The sequence below is a fragment of the Paroedura picta genome, chromosome 8, assembly GCF_049243985.1.
Source record: "Paroedura picta isolate Pp20150507F chromosome 8, Ppicta_v3.0, whole genome shotgun sequence".
NCBI lineage: Eukaryota > Metazoa > Chordata > Lepidosauria > Squamata > Gekkonidae > Paroedura > Paroedura picta.
In genome coordinates, this window is record NC_135376.1 from 34,701,842 (window position 1) to 34,718,940 (window position 17,099).

The window sequence follows — 17,099 nt, forward strand, 5'->3', positions numbered from 1 at the left end:
TTGTCATGTTCTGGCCGGTGTCCATTTTGACCATATCTAACCCTTGCATATGCAAATATAATTTACAATAATCTGCACAGTTTATTAGTGTAGTACACAGACTGCACAGTGCAGGGAAAGCATGCAGTTTTAAACAGATTCCTGGGGGGTTGCGGTGTTGGTCTGAAGCACCAGAACAAATTTAGAGTCCAGTGGCATCTTTAAGAACAACAACGTTTTATTCAAAATATGAGCTTTGTGTGCAGGCACAATATCTCAGATGCAGTGTATACCAACCTAGACTGGCAGTTTTGAAAAGATTTCTAAAGGGGACTAAAGAGTTAAAATTCCCCCCTCCCCATATCTATTTCCCCCCTGATATCCTGATTTCCTCAATACTGTTCTACATGTAGTTTAAAGCCATTACTCCTCTGCAGCCAGCAGAAACCACACCCTGCCGTCCTCCAAGTGACAACCTTTCGAATACTTGAAGAGAACTCTTCTTTTAATGTGCCCATTATCCCAGCATGTTCAGATCTTGTTGAACTCTATCTTCTGGGGTGTTTGCTACTCCTCCCAATTCTAACAGAAAAAGAGAGAACCTGTCCCAGGCTATCAAAATCAATTAACAATAAACAATATATTTATACAATCTCTATTTTAATGATAAATGAAAAAAACAATAGAGATTGTTTATCGTTAACTGATTTGGATAGCCTGGGTGCGGTTCTCTCTTTTTCTGTTAGGATATTTATTCACTCCTCCCAATTCGCCAATGTAATGAGTAGTCCCTCCACCCCCTCATCCAGATCACAGCTTAAAATGTTGAGAAGTATTGGACCCAGTACCGAGCCCTGTGGCACCCCACTGCTCACCTTCCCATTTGATGAAACATCATTTATTCAACAAGTGATCAAAAGTGGAATTCTCTGTCAGACAATGTAGTGATGATTACAGGCACAGATAGATTTAAAGAGGGATTTAGACAGGCTAGTTGGAATGACTCCCCCCGCCCCGGTTATGTTTTAATTTTTTGATTGTTTTAATTAAATCTTCCTTAAGCAAGTCTCTGGTAAAGTGACATATATATTTCCTAAGTGAATAAATAATAAATACTCACTGACACAGATTAAAATTTCAATGGTTCTCCTTAAACATGGAGTAAAGGAGAAGAATAATTTTTTTAGGCAGAAGCTGCTGGGTGTGGAGATAGGGAAACATGCAGACATAGTGACAGGTAAATGTAGGCTGGCTGTTGGATGGGAAGGGGAGACAGAACCAAGAAAAAGGGAGAGGCGATGGGACTTTAAAGAAAAGGAAAGAGGAAATGCCGGGTGATGAGGAAATGAGATGCTTCTTGCAAGTCTTTGCCAGTGCCTACTTGTACTTTGAATAACACTAAATTCAGTGTTGGGCATCAACTATCTTGTGTTCATGCAGATTTAGGATGCTTTGAGCTGATCCTGCGTTGAGCAGGGGGTTGGACTAGATGGCCTGTATGGCCCCTTCCAACTCCATGATTCTATGATTCTATGAAATTACTGACAGCAGTCACCATTTCACAGAAAGGACTTTTTGAGAAAGAAACGCATAGAGATAAAATCTCACATTAAAAAAGGCACTAAATAGCAGTATTCAGGGAACTTATACTGATTTGACAATTTCTTCTCCACTCCCTGTTCTGAAGAAATGTAAGTTTCATTAACCAGAGCTGAGTTAAATGTATGTAAGCATAGAGATGGGCACACAGATAATAAGTTTCCTTCCCTTGTGTTTCCTCTTTCTATAGAGATAGTGAACCCAAAGTTCCTGTCTGTATTTTCTAAATGTCACTTCTTTTGTGGCTGGGGCTATCTGCAAAGGTGGTGATCCATTGAAATTTACGTATTACGTAAACTAAGCAGTCAAACATCAGAGGACATGAAGCTGTTCTATAAAAAACTGACTGGTGGTCCTGCTACTTTAGTATTGTCTACTCTGATAGCTCTTTAGGGTCTCAGGAAGAGTGAGGTGTTTCCTAGACCACTAGAACTTCTGCCTTCTGGAGACAGAGGGTTCATTTTTTGTTCTTATCATGAAGGCCAAACTAGCTAATAACAGCTTGGAGAATCAATCAATCCAATCAGTTTTATTTTTATAACCTGCCCTGCCCTAGACAGCTGAGGGTAGGTAACAACAAGTTTTAAAAACAGTCAATACAAATTTATATTAAAATAATCATATAAAAAGTTCACCAAATGTAATCTTAAGTTTAGGTTTTTAGAATGCTTTAAAAGCCACTTCAAATAAATAATTTACTGAGTGAGCTAAGCAGTGTTGGGTGGACCCCCCTCCCCCCATTTTTTTTCCTTGGGCAAATGGATTTGCCCTGATCCAAATAGGGAACTATACAACTGTTATTTTTCTTTAAAAAACAAACAAACCTGCCATTAATAGTTCAGCCCAAATAGCCTTGTTCCATGGTCACTTTAAACAAATATTAAACATTTGTTGAATGAGATCCAGAGTTCTTTTTTCAAGATGGTGGCAAAAATATTCCATCTTTTTAAACCCCAAGCCAAAATGTTCAGGTACTTTAAAAGTGTGTACCTGCTATGGACTTTGATGAGGAACAGGAGAGGACTTTCTCTAAAAGATAAAGTATATCAATTTGGATTGAAGCCATGGTATAGGGTCAACAGTGTGCAGAGGACACACATCTCATCCTGTGCTCTCTTAGCCAGTTTGGCTTCCCAGCCCCTCAGCAACTGGAAGCTGTTCCACTAAAATGGACATTTGCAAAATCCTGGACTTATCGGGAAGTGTATGAAATTTGACACTGAATTATTTATCAATATCTTTTCTCCCCAATGAGGACTCAAAGTGGCATTGTGGAGCTACTTTATACTAACCCTGGGCAGTGGACTTATCTGTGTATTCATTGAACATGTGGAAAGGAACAGCAAGAATGAGTATGAAGAAGAAGAGTTGGTTCTTATATGTCACTTTTCTCTACCTAAAGGAGTCTCAAAACAGCCTATAGTTGCCTTTCCTTTCCTCTCCCCACAACAGACACCCTGTGAGGTAGGTGAAGCTGAAAGAGCCCTGATATTACTGCTCAGTCAGAACAGCTCTATCAGTGCTGTGGCGAGCCCAAGGTCACCCAGCTAATTGCATGTGTGGGAGTGGGAATGAAACCCGGATTGCCAGGTTAGAACTAGTCCAAACTACTAACCACTACACCAAGCTGTCTGTCATGCTGGCCATGGCCCTACGTCTGCATGGTTGCTGAATTATCTGCATAGTGAAATTACATAGAGGAAGAGTACACATGTATTCTCCCTCCCTGTGAAAAGCAGTGTTCAGAAAGCAGCAGCACTGATCACAAGAAGGGAATATATGCACAGGCTCTTCCTCTGCTCACTCACATGATTCTGCTTGCTGCCTCAGGGACTGCATGGAAGTAGGGGTGATGGTATTGTGCAGAGGTTCTCAACCTGTGGGTTGGTACCTAAAAATGGATTTGGAAGTGGGTTGCAGGCCAGCCCTCCACAATGGCTATGAGAAAGCAGAGAGCAGGATGATAATTATTTTTCTTCTAGATGCAGAAGATACCTTCATGTCACCCACATGGCTTCACTAGTTACATTGGCTACTATGGAAATTTGAGTTATAATCTTCATCTGCTTTGTTGTAGTCTGATTTGTGTTTGGGACCAGGTTGTCTTTTTGCTCCTTGTTAATTTTCATCTAAGCTATTTTGATTGTTAATGATTTTCTCATTAACCCTAATATCATTAACCTTTCATCAGGCATTCAACTGAGGTTAATCCGACCTAAAAACATCTGGTGGTCCTCCCAAGCCAGACCCTCCATAATCTGAATGTTTCTGACCTCCCTAAGGGTTCTGTGAAAGTTCTTCTATTAAAACTGTTCAATGAATTAATTATGGTAATCTGTTAAACCTATGTGTCCTGCATAATGCAGGGGGTTGGACTAGATGACCCAGGCTCAGTGGTAGTGCCTCACTGCCATATACCTGCCGAGGGAGATGTATCTCACCAAGCCCTTGCTGCCAATCCCTTTGCTGTTATCTGCCATCTTCGTGTTTCTTCTTAAGCTGGTGCCCTCTCAGCATGCCTCCTCTGATCTGCCTGGCAAAGGAGGAGAAGATGACAGAGGAAGACCCCCACCCTCAGAGATTTTACTTCAAGGGGGAATCTTGTGAGCTCTCCATTTCAAAGAGGGGGAAAGTTTGTTATAATGCCTTCTTCCTACATATGATGTGATTTATGGATGGACTTGGTTGTTGTAATGGAAATCTCTTGATTTCTCTGTTTAGAAAATCAATATGTGTATTAAATCTTTCCTGTTACAGCAATGCAAGCACTCAGATCTCTGCTTTAACCAACATGTGGGTATTTTTCCCCCTGTTGTAATAATGAGTCTTCAGAAAGTATGTTAGAATCATAGAATCATAGAGTTGGAAGGGGCCATACAGGCCATCTAGTCCAACCCCCTGCTCAACGCAGGATCAGCGCAAAGCATCCTAAAGCATCCAAGAAAAGTGTGTATCCAACCTTTGCTTGAAGACTGCCAGTGAGGGGGAGCTCACCACCTCCTTAGGCAGCCTATTCCACTGCTGAACTACTCTGACTGTGAATTTTCCCCCCTGATATCTAGCCTATATCGTTGTACTTGTAGTTTAAACCCATTACTGCATGTCCTTTCCTCTGCAGCCAATGGGAACACCATCCTGCCCTCCTCCAAATGACAACCTTTCAAATACTTAAAGAGGGCTATCATGTCCCCTCTCAACCTCCTTTTCTCCAGGCTGAACATTCCCAAGTCCCTCAACCTGTCTTCATAGGGCTTGGTCCCTTGGCCCCAGATCATCCTCGTCGCTCTCCTCTGTACCCTTTCAATTTTATCCACGTCCTTCTTGAAGTGAGGCCTCCAGAACTGCACACAGTACTCCAGGTGTGGTCTGACCAGTGCCGTATACCAGTGGCCCCCAACATTTTTATCACCGGGGACCACTCAATGCCGGGGACCAGTCACCGGGGACCACTCAACGCCTTTTACTGAGGCCCGGTGTGTGTGGGGGTAGTTTACTCCTCTACTCTCAACCACTGCCCTAGGGCTCTCTGATCACTATGGTAATGTTTAAACATCCCTTCAAAATAAGATACAGACACGCCACAACAATGAAGTGTGTTGTAAAGGGCTGGGGGGGATGAAGTAAAGGGCCGGGGGGGGGGGAGAAGGCGTCCTTCGGGGCCCACCTCCAATTAGTCGAAGAACCACATGTGGTCCACAGCCCACAGGTTGGGGATCACTACCGTATACAATGGGACTATGACATCTTGTTAGTGAAAGGCAAGAGGTAACAGAGTTCTCTCTCTCACGCTGTGAGTAATTGTACAAAAATAAACATAAAGGATTGTTTCCCTCTTCCCCAAACTTCCAGTTGCACAACACCAGTGGCTAGAGACAGTGCCCCCAAAGCAACAGGGAACAGAAAGCTCTTCCTCCACGTAGTCTCACTAGAGTTGCTTTGCTAACTATTGAATAAATGCTTGTTCCTAAGCAAGGCATGCTCTTAAAAACATTTCCCAAACCAAAGGACAGTTAGTAATTATAACTGTGTGTACATGGTATGATTGAGATATATATATTTGTATACATTTTTAAAATTAATTCAAAAAAGAAGCAACATAATTCTGTGATCCTTAGTAGCACCCCCTCCCCCCCACACACACAAAATATAGCCACCGCCTGTAATTAGATAAAGGTAAAGGTAAAGGTATCCCCTGTGCAAGCACCGAGTCATGTCTGACCCTTGGGGTGACGCCCTCTAGCGTTTTCTTGGCAGACTCAATACGGGGTGGTTTGCCAGTGCCTTCCCCAGTCATTACCGTTTACCCCCCAGCAAGCTGGGTACTCATTTTACCGACCTCGGAAGGATGGAAGTCTGAGTCAACCTTGAGCCAGCTGCTGGGATTGAACTCCCAGCCTCATGGGCAAAGCTTTCAGACGGCTGCCTTACCACTCTGCGCCACAAGAGGCTCTTGTAATTAGATAGAGAAGGGTTTTTAACCCTTTCACGTTGTGTAATTTTTCTGTTGAAATTTTCCAAGGCAACCTTCCACAGCAACCTGCTTGCTACCTCCTGTACACAAAATTGACTATATAAGATACTTTCCATAGCATTTTAGCCTATTCGTTTTTGTAAGAAGCCCCCAGAAAACCAGAGAACTTCACCTAATCCATAGTTCAGCCTTGGATTACTTTAGAAGTGTTAAGGGATAATACAGACCAAACCAAAGGTGTTCATTAGTATCATTTTATAAATCATGCTTATTTGTTTAATCTGTTAAAAAAGTGCTAGAAATGTATGCAGTTGTCTTTTTGATTTCAAATGAACTTGTGGTGGTTTCGAACTGGCTTACAGCCAAGATTTACAACATCAGATAGAAATACAATTTGTGACTGGATGTTTTGCTTGCAGTGAAGTAAGTTTCTAGCACAAGACTTTACTTCAGCTATCTTTTGCAATCCCGCTGCAAAAGTCTGTGGCTGCCTGAGCAAATGAATATTGTCCAATCCCTATAACAGCTTCTGTAGAAGAGGTGATATGTCACAATCAGCCTGTCAGTAAATGACCCTTATGTTCATTCCGAGCACAGCAAGTAAAGGGAAAGGTCATAATCTGTTGTTACTTTGTTCTGTTTTTGCACTCTGATGTCACATTAAGGCTAACCAACTCTCACCAAGTTTTATTTGGAGCCTATTATCTTAACCTATGGGGATGTATTATAACCATTTCAAACCAGTAGTCTATCTAGGTTGATATTGCCTACCCTGTTGCTAAGGTCTTTTTAAACTAGAGATGCCAGGGATTGGACTTGAGACCTTCAGCCAGCATGCCCTGGAACACTAGCCATAGTCACCTCTCAACTTCAGTAATATTAAATATCATCATCATAATTATACATAAAATTATATCCGTACGCCCCAACAATGTCCCCCCCTTGGGGGGAGGGCCTTCAGTCTCGGCCTGAGGTCTCACACTCCTCCAAGCTCCATGTGGGGTCAGGAGCCCACAACCCTCCTGCCTTTTGATCCAGCCCACTGTGTGCTTTGCTCCTTCCCGCCCACTTTTAAAGCAGGTTTAGCAACTAGTATACACACAAACAGACCAACTTTATTTATGTAATCCATGATTCTTGTATTTTAAATTCTTAAAGACATGCTTTCTAATCCTGCTTCAGGCAATACTGTTCAAGTGATGCCATCTCTAATTAGGCAAAGCATGTCTGATGATACTTTGTCTTAAGAGCCTTTCCCATGTTCACTGTATATGGTAGATTCCTTGATAATTTGTTCTAGGAATACTACAAACTTCATATATTTTTAAAATAAGGGATAAGTTCTGCATCTCAACTTTACAATACATAACAGGTTGCCCAACATAGATGAATGGCTTCCATTTTAAGAAAAGATTAGGAGATCACAACTATGATTCTCCATGTAGCTATCATTGCTGCTGCAACTGCTCCTTTGATTCTTTGACTCGTCTCTTCATGGCTGCCATTTCTTCCCCTGACACTGGTGGGCTTCATCCCACTTCATCCCTGTACTACAATTCAAGGCCAGTAAAGTATTATGTTTTTTAAACATAAACATGGAGGCTTTTTGCTCCAAGGTATATTTATTGTAGCATATAAAATGTAAAAATACATACAATATAAAACATTAGCAATAAAAACAGTAGCTACAACACAATACAAAAAATCAGTTCATAGAAGCTACAAGGTCATGAATGTAAATCAGCAACAAAACCCAGAGATGTACACATACTGTTTGACATGAAAGGCTTGGGTCAACAGAGCAGACTTTGGGTTGAATCCAGACTAAATTTTGCAATGACATAATGGAACTCCCCCCCCCCCAGTAGTTCACTGATCTCCATGAAATAATGTTCCTGGGGGATAAGGGACCCTGAGAAATGACATGGGAGGGTCTTTAGCAGGAAAAGGGATTGATGCAAATTATCAGTTGTTTCTGATACAACCCTTTGCGTTTTGCAGAATGACAAAGGTAATGTTATGAGAAAGCTGAGAGGACAGGTAAGAACTTCAAAGGGGTTCTGTGAGGAGAGGAAAGCACCAAACCTCAGCAGCCCTTATGATCCATGCCACACTGGATTTTGTATGTGTAGACTTCATTGTATCAGAACGGTTGCCATCAGAGCATGATGGGACCTATTTTAGGGTCCATGGTGGAAACTGTCAGTCCAGCTTCTTGATCAAACGGGGAACATATCCAGAATACATGGTCTAATTGCTTTCAGTACATACGTTCCTTCCATCTTTACCTCCTTAAACCAAGCTAGGAAGATGGAAGGAGCATATTACTCATTTGCACAACAGGTCATGTGAGATTGGTATATTGGTAGAAGTCATGAGGAGATTTAAATTGCAGTTCATATATAGACAGGGTTGTTAATCTTTAAAGTAGCAATGAGGGAAGCGATGAACCAACCAAGGGGAAGAGTTGGTGAAGAACTTTTTTGGAGGCAGAAGCATCAGTTTTTCGAGGACCATAATTCTCAGCAGTATGAAGCACTGGGTCTGGACAGCTTTTTTAGTCAACCTCCACTAATTCCCATTCTTCCTCCAATCTTAGTCCCCTGTGATTTTAATCCAATTGGGTTCCATTATCCCCAGCATTGATTTTGGATGGCAAAGGGAACCCCCTCCTCTTTCTTTCAACAGTGAAAAAGCTGGTTGGATCCAACCATAAGCCAATTCAATTCTTAGGCTCACCCTTATGTTACATTATTTCAGAGTCTTCATTTCCAGAGCTTTGTTTGTAAAATGAGAAATAGCTGGGTGCTAGATCCAAGGTAGCCTCTTGAAACTCCTTGTTTACAAAGTAATAGCAAATGGCATCCAAGCAGCAGTTAGTATTGGCAATCGTTCCAGCAATATTTACAAAAGTTTCAATATTATCTATTGTAATGCAGGTGGCGTTCATGTAATCAGCTACAAACCGAATAATGTTTGCAATGTTAATTGGTAAAAAGCATATTATAAACACAGCCATATTTGCAGAGATTATGTTGATTGATTTCTGGATGATCTTTTTTTCTTGTGGGTTTGACTTTTTCTTCTTTGTGAGTTTTCTTGTGATTTGGATAGAACAGAAGCTCAAAATGATTAAGGGTATAAAAAATCCCCAAATAGTGGATGCAAGAACAGATTTGGATGCTTTTCTGGAAGTCTTTTTAAAGCAACACCCAGGGTCATCACGTTCATCCAGACGTTTAGTTAACCATAAAATACTTACCATTAAGATCCACAGAATCCCACAAACAAGAGCTGATTTCTTAGGGGACCTAACTTGCTTTGCTTTGAAGGGGTACCATATGGTAATATATCGATCAACTGCTGTGATGGTAATTAGAAATATACTCATGTACCGGTTAATAAAGTATGCAGATTCCAAGATTAAGCACAGTGTGTCCACAGTTGCTGTCTTCAAAATCAACTTGAATGACAAATTAAAAGGAATCAAGCAGTCTGCAATGGCTAAATTGACCATATATACTCGGGTTTCTGTCCATTTGCTCAGTTTGCAGCAGAATACTCTCAAAGCCAAGGCATTGAGGATGACTCCAATGATGAAAACTGGGATATAAACATACAATTGAATGTCATCTATGTATGTATGATTACATACAATGCAGTTCTGTCCTGAGTTCATTACTTCAGTCTGTTGCTCTAAAAGAAGAAGAAGTCTATAATTATGGGATGCTGTAATATCACCTTTTATAAAATAGCCTGCACAGTCATCTGCTTCCAAATGATGCCAATAGCATTTTAATAGGTTTGCTTGCCCCAAAACCTGTTGTACAGGACTTGTATCCCTGTGTCGCTCCATAAGTAGAGGACTTTCCTTATGTTTCATCCTGCTTCCCTATTGGGAGTCTAGATCTAAATTTCTTGAGGCAGTCTTACCACTGTGGCCTACATCTAGCAGGGTGATAATTATTTTTCTTCTAGATGCAGAAGATACCTTCATGTCACCCACATGGCTTCACTGTTTACATTGGCTACTATGGAAATTTGAGTTATAATCTTTCTCTGCTTTGTTGTAGTCTGATTTGTGTTTGGGACCAGGTTGTCTTTTTGCTCCTTGTTAATTTTCATCTAAGCTATTTTGATTGTTAATGATTTTCTCATTAACCCTAATATCATTAACCCTTCATCAGGCATTCAACTGAGGTTAATCCGACCTAAAAACATCCGGTGGTCCTCCCAAGACAGACCCTCCATAATCTGAATGTTTCTGACCTCCCTAAGGGTTCTGTGAAAGTTCTTCTATTAAAACTGTTCAATGAATTAATTATGGTAATCTGTTAAACCTATGTGTCCTGCATAATGCAGGGGGTTGGACTAGATGATCCATGAGGTACCTTCTGATTCTATGATTCTATACTTATTGTTAAGATTGTTATTGATATGTTATGTTGTGACTGTTATTTAATGCATGATGTTCTATGTATCCCACAACATTCCTTGTAAACCGCCTGTATGGGAGGGCAGTATAAAACTCTAAGAAATAATAATAATAACAATAACAATAACAACAACAACAATAATAATAACAATAATAATAATTAATTTGTGTATTAGTAATTCAATTTAAGACTGGCATGGCCTTTGGCTATATGCAATATATTTTATTGCTGCTACATTGTAGAGAGGTTAGAGTATCGGACCATGATTTTGGAGGCCCAGGTTCCTACTTTGCCATGGAAGCTTGCTGGGTGACCCAGGCAAATATCAAACACTCAGCATAGCCTACCCTACAGGATTGATATGAGGGTAAAATGACGGAGAAGAGAATGATGCCAGCTGCTCTGGATCTCCATTAGGGATAAGGGTGCAGTTCAAATGAAGTAACTGAGTACATAGATAAATACTTTCATAACATCATAATGCTAGTAGTAATGTTGAGCATTTATATAGTGCTGGTACATAGAGAATCCTAATGCATAAAGTTATGTGGTGCTAATTTAAACTGAATGTAATTGCTAGTGCTCAAGTGGGCTCTAGGATCTAGGTGATTACTGAATGACATTTAATTTGGAACTGATGTTATATTTTTCCAGTGTAGTTTAGTTATATAATTTCTCTAGGCCAAATCGTAAACTTCAGAGATGGAATACGAGAGCTATAGTCACTGGGGACTAAGAGGAATGGGCTCCCCTTCGTTCATACACACAAGAATCAGCAAGATCGATTGCAATGCCTAAGAACAGCTACCAGATTGAGTGAGACTGGACATTCCTCCCCCTCCTGCCTCCTCCTAAAGAACCAAAACAATTTCCCCCCTGAAAACAAAAGAGGCAATCCAAAACTAGTATTGATTTCAAATGTCCTATCAAGTGCTCCAATTTCAAAATGGGAAAAGGAGAAATTAAAAAAAGATAAACAAATACATCTCATTTGCAGGGCTGAAAGCTACAGTTCAGACTTGTAAAGTGTATCTTTGCAATGTTCAGATCTACTTGTGTGTGTGTGTTTTGCAGATGCTGAATGCACCCAGGCCTGTAGCCTACCATGAAGTTTGGGGACAGCCTTTTTTGTCAAGCTACAATCCATCACTACATAATGTCAGCCTATTTGCAGTTAAAGAAATAGACAGATGTGAGCAAATACTTTGCAAATCTGACTTGTGTGGTCCCATGAGACTCCACTAGCCATCAGACTATACATCATCAGTTTGAACAGAGAAAAGCATCTTCATAGAGGAAAAACTTACCACTTAAGAGTTCAAAGTTCTTCACTGGATCCTTTTAGTCAGGCTTGAGAACAAACTTTCCTCCTTTTGTACTCCTGTTAATGTTCTCCTTTTCTGTTGTTAAATAATACTAGCCAGCCAGCTCTTCTGAAAATCTTGACACAGCCTCTCTTCTTGGGTAATTCCCACTTGGTTGTTTTTTTTTTTGCACTGCTGGTAGTTCTTAATATGTTAGTTTTCTCCAGATCCTGTAAGATTTAAGAGCTGTGTTAAAATGTAGCTGCTTTCTACAGGAAAGAGAAAGATCTAGCATAGAACAACCCTGCCCTTAATGACTAATAACTCTGTTTTTCTGTTGTTAAATAATGCTGCATTACAGAACTGCATTTGGAAGCTTGTGGTTGATCACATAATGAAACTTATGACCTAAATAAGCTGCTATCTCTTCTAACTTCATGAAAATTTCAAGATGAGTAGCCATGTTTGTCAGTCTGTAGCAATAGAAAAGAGCAAGAGTCTAGAAGCATCTTAAAAGACTCCACTGTCCCAAATATAGGATAGACTCACATTCTGTCTGAAAACGTAGCAGTGACTCATGAAAGGTCATACCTGTTGGCAGAGTATAAATATGCAAGAGGGCAAAGCAGCAGCAGCGTTGGTTCTTACATGCTACTTTTCTCTACCCAAAGGAGTCTTACAGTCACCTTCCCTTTCCTCTCTCCACAACCGACACCCTGTGGGGTGGGTGAGGCTGAGAGAGCCCTGATATTACTGTTCGAACAGCTTTATCAGTCCCGTGGCGAGCCCAAGGCCACCCAGCTGGCTGCATGTGGAGGAGGAACAGGGAATCAAACCCGGCATGCCAGATTAGAAGTCCACACTCCTAACCACCACACCAAGCAGGATGCTTAAAATAATAATCTTTTTATTAAGAATAGAAACAAACTTTGTATGGAAAGAGGAAACAGAGGCCGGGCTAATTGTTCTGCTGATGTCATTCAGGCTGTTCTGGAGACAAGCAGGGAGGAGTATGCTCCTCTTGAGCCAATCAGGGCACAGGAGGAGATTATTTGAAAAACATCAGGAAATTACTATTCTATGCTAAATGCACATCTCCAATGCCCCCTCCCAGATTATCTTCATATGCTGATGAACCATGCACACTACAGATCTTATATATTCCAACAATACCCTGCCACAAATTTTGCTAGTCTTTTAAGATGCTCTTGGGTCACTTATTGTAATGTGCTCTATATAAAGCATATCAATGTATAAAGCATACCAATGAATGATTGTTTTTTAGACGTTGATTATTATTACAGCCACATTGACCTGTTATAAATTCAGACAGCATATAACTGAATTACTATTGGTTGACAAAGTTTTTAATGCTACTTCCATTATTTTGCATGAGCTGCATGAAGATGCTCAACCATTTCTGAAACTCAGGATAAGTCTCTCTTCATATTGTCATAGCACTAGTCTGATCCAGCTATGGTAATCTTAACCCCCCTTGGAGATAACTGAATAGGTAGCTTGTAAATTTCTGTGAATAATTTTTAGTGGTGACTGCAAGAGTCATAATTCGTAGCATTTCCCGTGAAAGTGTGAGATTTTTATATTGTGGCATCCCAGTTATAGAATGGTCTGTCCAAAAATGCATATGTTGATTGTTTTCAGACAGACTTACCTAAGCTTTCAATTATAACTGATGAGGTTTATTGCTATTGAGTGTTCGCTCTGAAATTTAATTGTTAAGTATTTTATCTAGATTGTTTTTAATTTCTCATATAAGCCACTTTTGGTAAGAAAGGCAGGATACATTTGTTATATCAAGTTCCCCCACATGCTCTTAACTTGTCTGCCTAAATACCATTACATGTTTTCCAGTTCTCTGAGCAGTGAGAAATTCTAGGACATGGGCAGCATTACTAGCTGTGGATTGGTTTTCATTGGATGAAAGAGACCACTAGTGACTTATAGTGTCTTTATATTCTTTGCAGATATACCATTAGAACACAGATGGGGCCAACTCCTATGGCTATGTTACTAATTTCCAGAAAGAAACTGCAACCCTAAAATGTTTCATTTTTTGTTAACATTAACTTCTATGCATCTCTCTCTTTCTCAAAGTCAAACTGCAAAAGTCTTTTTTTCTTCACACAAATACTCTACCTGCCCTTTATCCTTAGCATGTAGAACAACTTCCATCCTCTTCCAATTTGGTAGGTCCTTGAACAAGAGAGCTACCTGGGTACCATCACTCAACACTTAGTGCACACCGGAGAAACATAAGCAGCCATTAAGAACTTCAGCATTCCTTAATCATAGATGCTGATTCCTACAGAAGGCAAAACTTGTGATGAATCCTTTTACAGTACTTAACCAGCACTTTCTCAGCCCCACCTTGTAAGCTGTCTAGGTGTAGACTACATCATTTTATGTTATATACAACATGTGATGCACATGATGCCAACTGGTATATGTTATAAAAATAAATATTATGACACTAGTCATAATGATGCCCATTGTCACCATGGTACACGCTGGTGGTAGTGTTCTAGGCAGCCATTACTTTTACAATAAAGCTTCTCTTGTCTAAGTCAAGAGAATTCTAGCTTTCCTCCACTTCATTGGAACAGAAGATGCTTCAGAAGAATGTGGGAGGGATCAGCTTGGAGCCTGCAGGGTTCACTCATTCAGAAGCTACCTGCATTGTAGGAGGATGCTTAGCTTGCATCCTGCCAACATTTTGTGACTGCCCTCAGTATTCCATAGTGGCCATTTTGTGATTGGCCCTTGTACCCCATGACAGTCATTTTTGTGATGGTGCTCACTCCTCAAAATTCCAAAACTTATTATATGCTCAACAATGTTGAGGTCTCCTGCTGTGAAGCTTGTAATTAGATTTTTTAAAAATTGGTCAGCTCCTGGCACTGAAACATGAGGTCAGTTTAGTTCTCTTGTTGATAAGCCTCAGCATGCACATCAGTGAACACAAGCGAAACATGAAATCAATTCCACCAAATAGTACAGACAGAAATAAAAAGGGCTTTAGAACCATACTACAAATGAGATTTGATTGCCAATGTCATAAACTCAAAGAACCACCCATATAATTTTCCTTTTTACTCAATCACTGTTACCTACCCATCATCAGTTCTGAAGATACAGGGTAACTGGAATAAAAATGGAAAGTTACATATGTTACCTTTGTCCAGGATCAGCAATAAGTCCTTGGGGTAAAAAATTCTCTATTCAATATTTAAAAGTTATCTTCAGCCTAATGTTGCCCAAAGATTTGTTATTCTACAGTGTCTGACTTGAGTTTGTTTGTAGTGCAGTTTTCAGGGTGGGGACATCAATGTGATCATTTCCTACTTGTTTTTCTCAGAAAAAGAAACCTGTGAGTTTATAGCTGTAATTGCATTTTGCACAAAGAGGAAGTACATACTTGCATTTATCTTCAACATACAAAATCAATTGTGAATGGCTTGTAGGAGAAGATTTTACTGCACAATCAAATGCACCTTGAAAATTTGTATTAAACCTGATAGGACTAATTGTGTGATCCTAAGCAGAGTTGCAGCCTTCTAACTGTTGAAGTCCATAATCCCAAATCCTATCTCTAAACCCTAATCCTAATAACTAAATTCTAAACCCTAATCCCAAAACCTAACCTTAACCCGAGACCCACATGCTAATACCTAACCCTAAACCTTCACCCTAAACCCTAATTCTAACGCTAAACCCTAACCCTAAAGCCTAAGCCTAAACTATTAACTGTAAGTCTAATTCCTAACCTTAAACCCTAAACCTAATCCTAAATGCTACGCCAATCCTTAACACTAACCATAAACCTAATCCTAATCCCTAAACCTAAACACTATCCTAAACCCTCATCCAAAACCATAGCCCTAAACCCTAACACAAAACTCTAAACATAAACCCTAACCTGTAACCCAAACACTAACACAAAGTCCTAAACACTAACTTTAAAACCTAAACCCTTAACCCTAACCATAAATGTTAACCCTACACCCTAAACCCATAAAGTGTAAGCCTAACTCTAACCCTAAATGGAAACACTAAACCCTAACAATAAAACCTTAACCCTAGATACCAACCCTAACTCTAACCCTAAACCTTAACTCTTACTCTAACCCTAACCTTAAACCCTAAACCCAACCCCTAAACACGGAACCCTAAGCTTAACCCCTAATCCTAAATACTAAACCTAACCCTTAAACACTAAACCCTAACCTGTAATGCTAAGCACTATCCCTAACCCCTAACCCAAACCCCTAACCCCTAAGAGAGCTAGCTTGGTGTAGTGGTTAGGAGTGCGGACTTCTAATCTGGTGAGCTGGGTTTGATTCCCACTCCCCCACATGTAACCAGCTGGGTGACCTTGGACGTCTTGGTCTGGGGCCAGTTTGGTGTAGTGGTTAGGAGTGCGGACTTCTAATCTGGCATGCCGGGTTCGATTCTGCGCTCCCCCACATGCAACCAGCTGGGTGACCTTGGGCTCGCCACAGCACTGATAAAACTGTTCTGACCGGGCAGTGATATCAGGGCTCTCTCAGCCTCACCCACCCCACAGGGTGTCTGTTGTGTGGAGAGGAATGGGAAGGTAAGCCGCTTTGAGACTCCTTTGGGTAGAGAAAAGCGGCATATAAGAATCAACTCTTCTTCTTACTCTAACCCTAAACCTTAACTCTACCCCAATCCTAAACCCTAAAATTAACCTTAAACCGAAACCCTAACTCTAAAACCTAACCCTAAGACTGTAGGGGGCTTTTCGCACGCCTTCAAAATCGCACAATGGTTGCCAATTGAAAACGCTACTGATTTGCCATTATGCACAACGTCGTTGACAATCTGCCACACACCTGAAACCGATCCGCAAAAAGTGCTTCCTTGTAGCGCTTTCAGGGAAATCCCCAAAAGTGGATTCACCCTCCGGAAAGCGCTACACTCCTGCAACCAATCTGCAACACTAGCGGGAAAGTTCTGTGCGTTACCATTGTTGTGGTTTCTACAAAGTCCCTCCCCCTGGCTCTCTCCTCTGATCTTCCGGCGAAGCGATCGCCATTTTTTTTTCTCCGAGCGAGCGAAGTTCAACCCACCAGCAAGCCTGTTTAGAGGCTTCCCCGGCTTCAGTCCCTCCCCAGAGCTGTTTAGTCACTAAGCACAAACAACAGAGAAGCCCATTTGCTGATGTATTTTCCCTTTATTTTTTACACTGTTTTCGGCCAAAAATGGGGCTCATTAGGGGGGGGGGGATTTTTTTTTTCACTTGGGGGGAGCGTGGCAACGATGAAACGA

General features: G+C 40.7%; 1 protein-coding gene across 2 annotated transcripts; it reads right to left on the reverse strand.

Annotated features, from left to right (window-relative positions):
• Positions 1–7,652: 7,652 nt before the first annotated feature.
• Positions 7,653–15,124, reverse strand: LOC143843233 (G-protein coupled receptor 35-like). 2 transcript variants are annotated; one of them, XM_077348980.1, is made up of 3 exons: positions 14,983–15,124; positions 11,793–12,019; positions 7,653–9,745 (listed from the first exon to the last, which is right to left on the reverse strand). In XM_077348980.1, exon 3 carries the CDS (start codon positions 9,726–9,728, stop codon positions 8,796–8,798), a length of 933 nt encoding a protein of 310 aa, XP_077205095.1. In that variant the 5' UTR covers positions 9,729–9,745; positions 11,793–12,019; positions 14,983–15,124; the 3' UTR covers positions 7,653–8,795. The 2 variants fall into 2 exon arrangements, with proteins under 2 accessions (XP_077205095.1, XP_077205096.1); XM_077348981.1 differs by lacking the exon at positions 14,983–15,124 and adding an exon at positions 12,381–13,747.
• Positions 15,125–17,099: the final 1,975 nt, after the last annotated feature.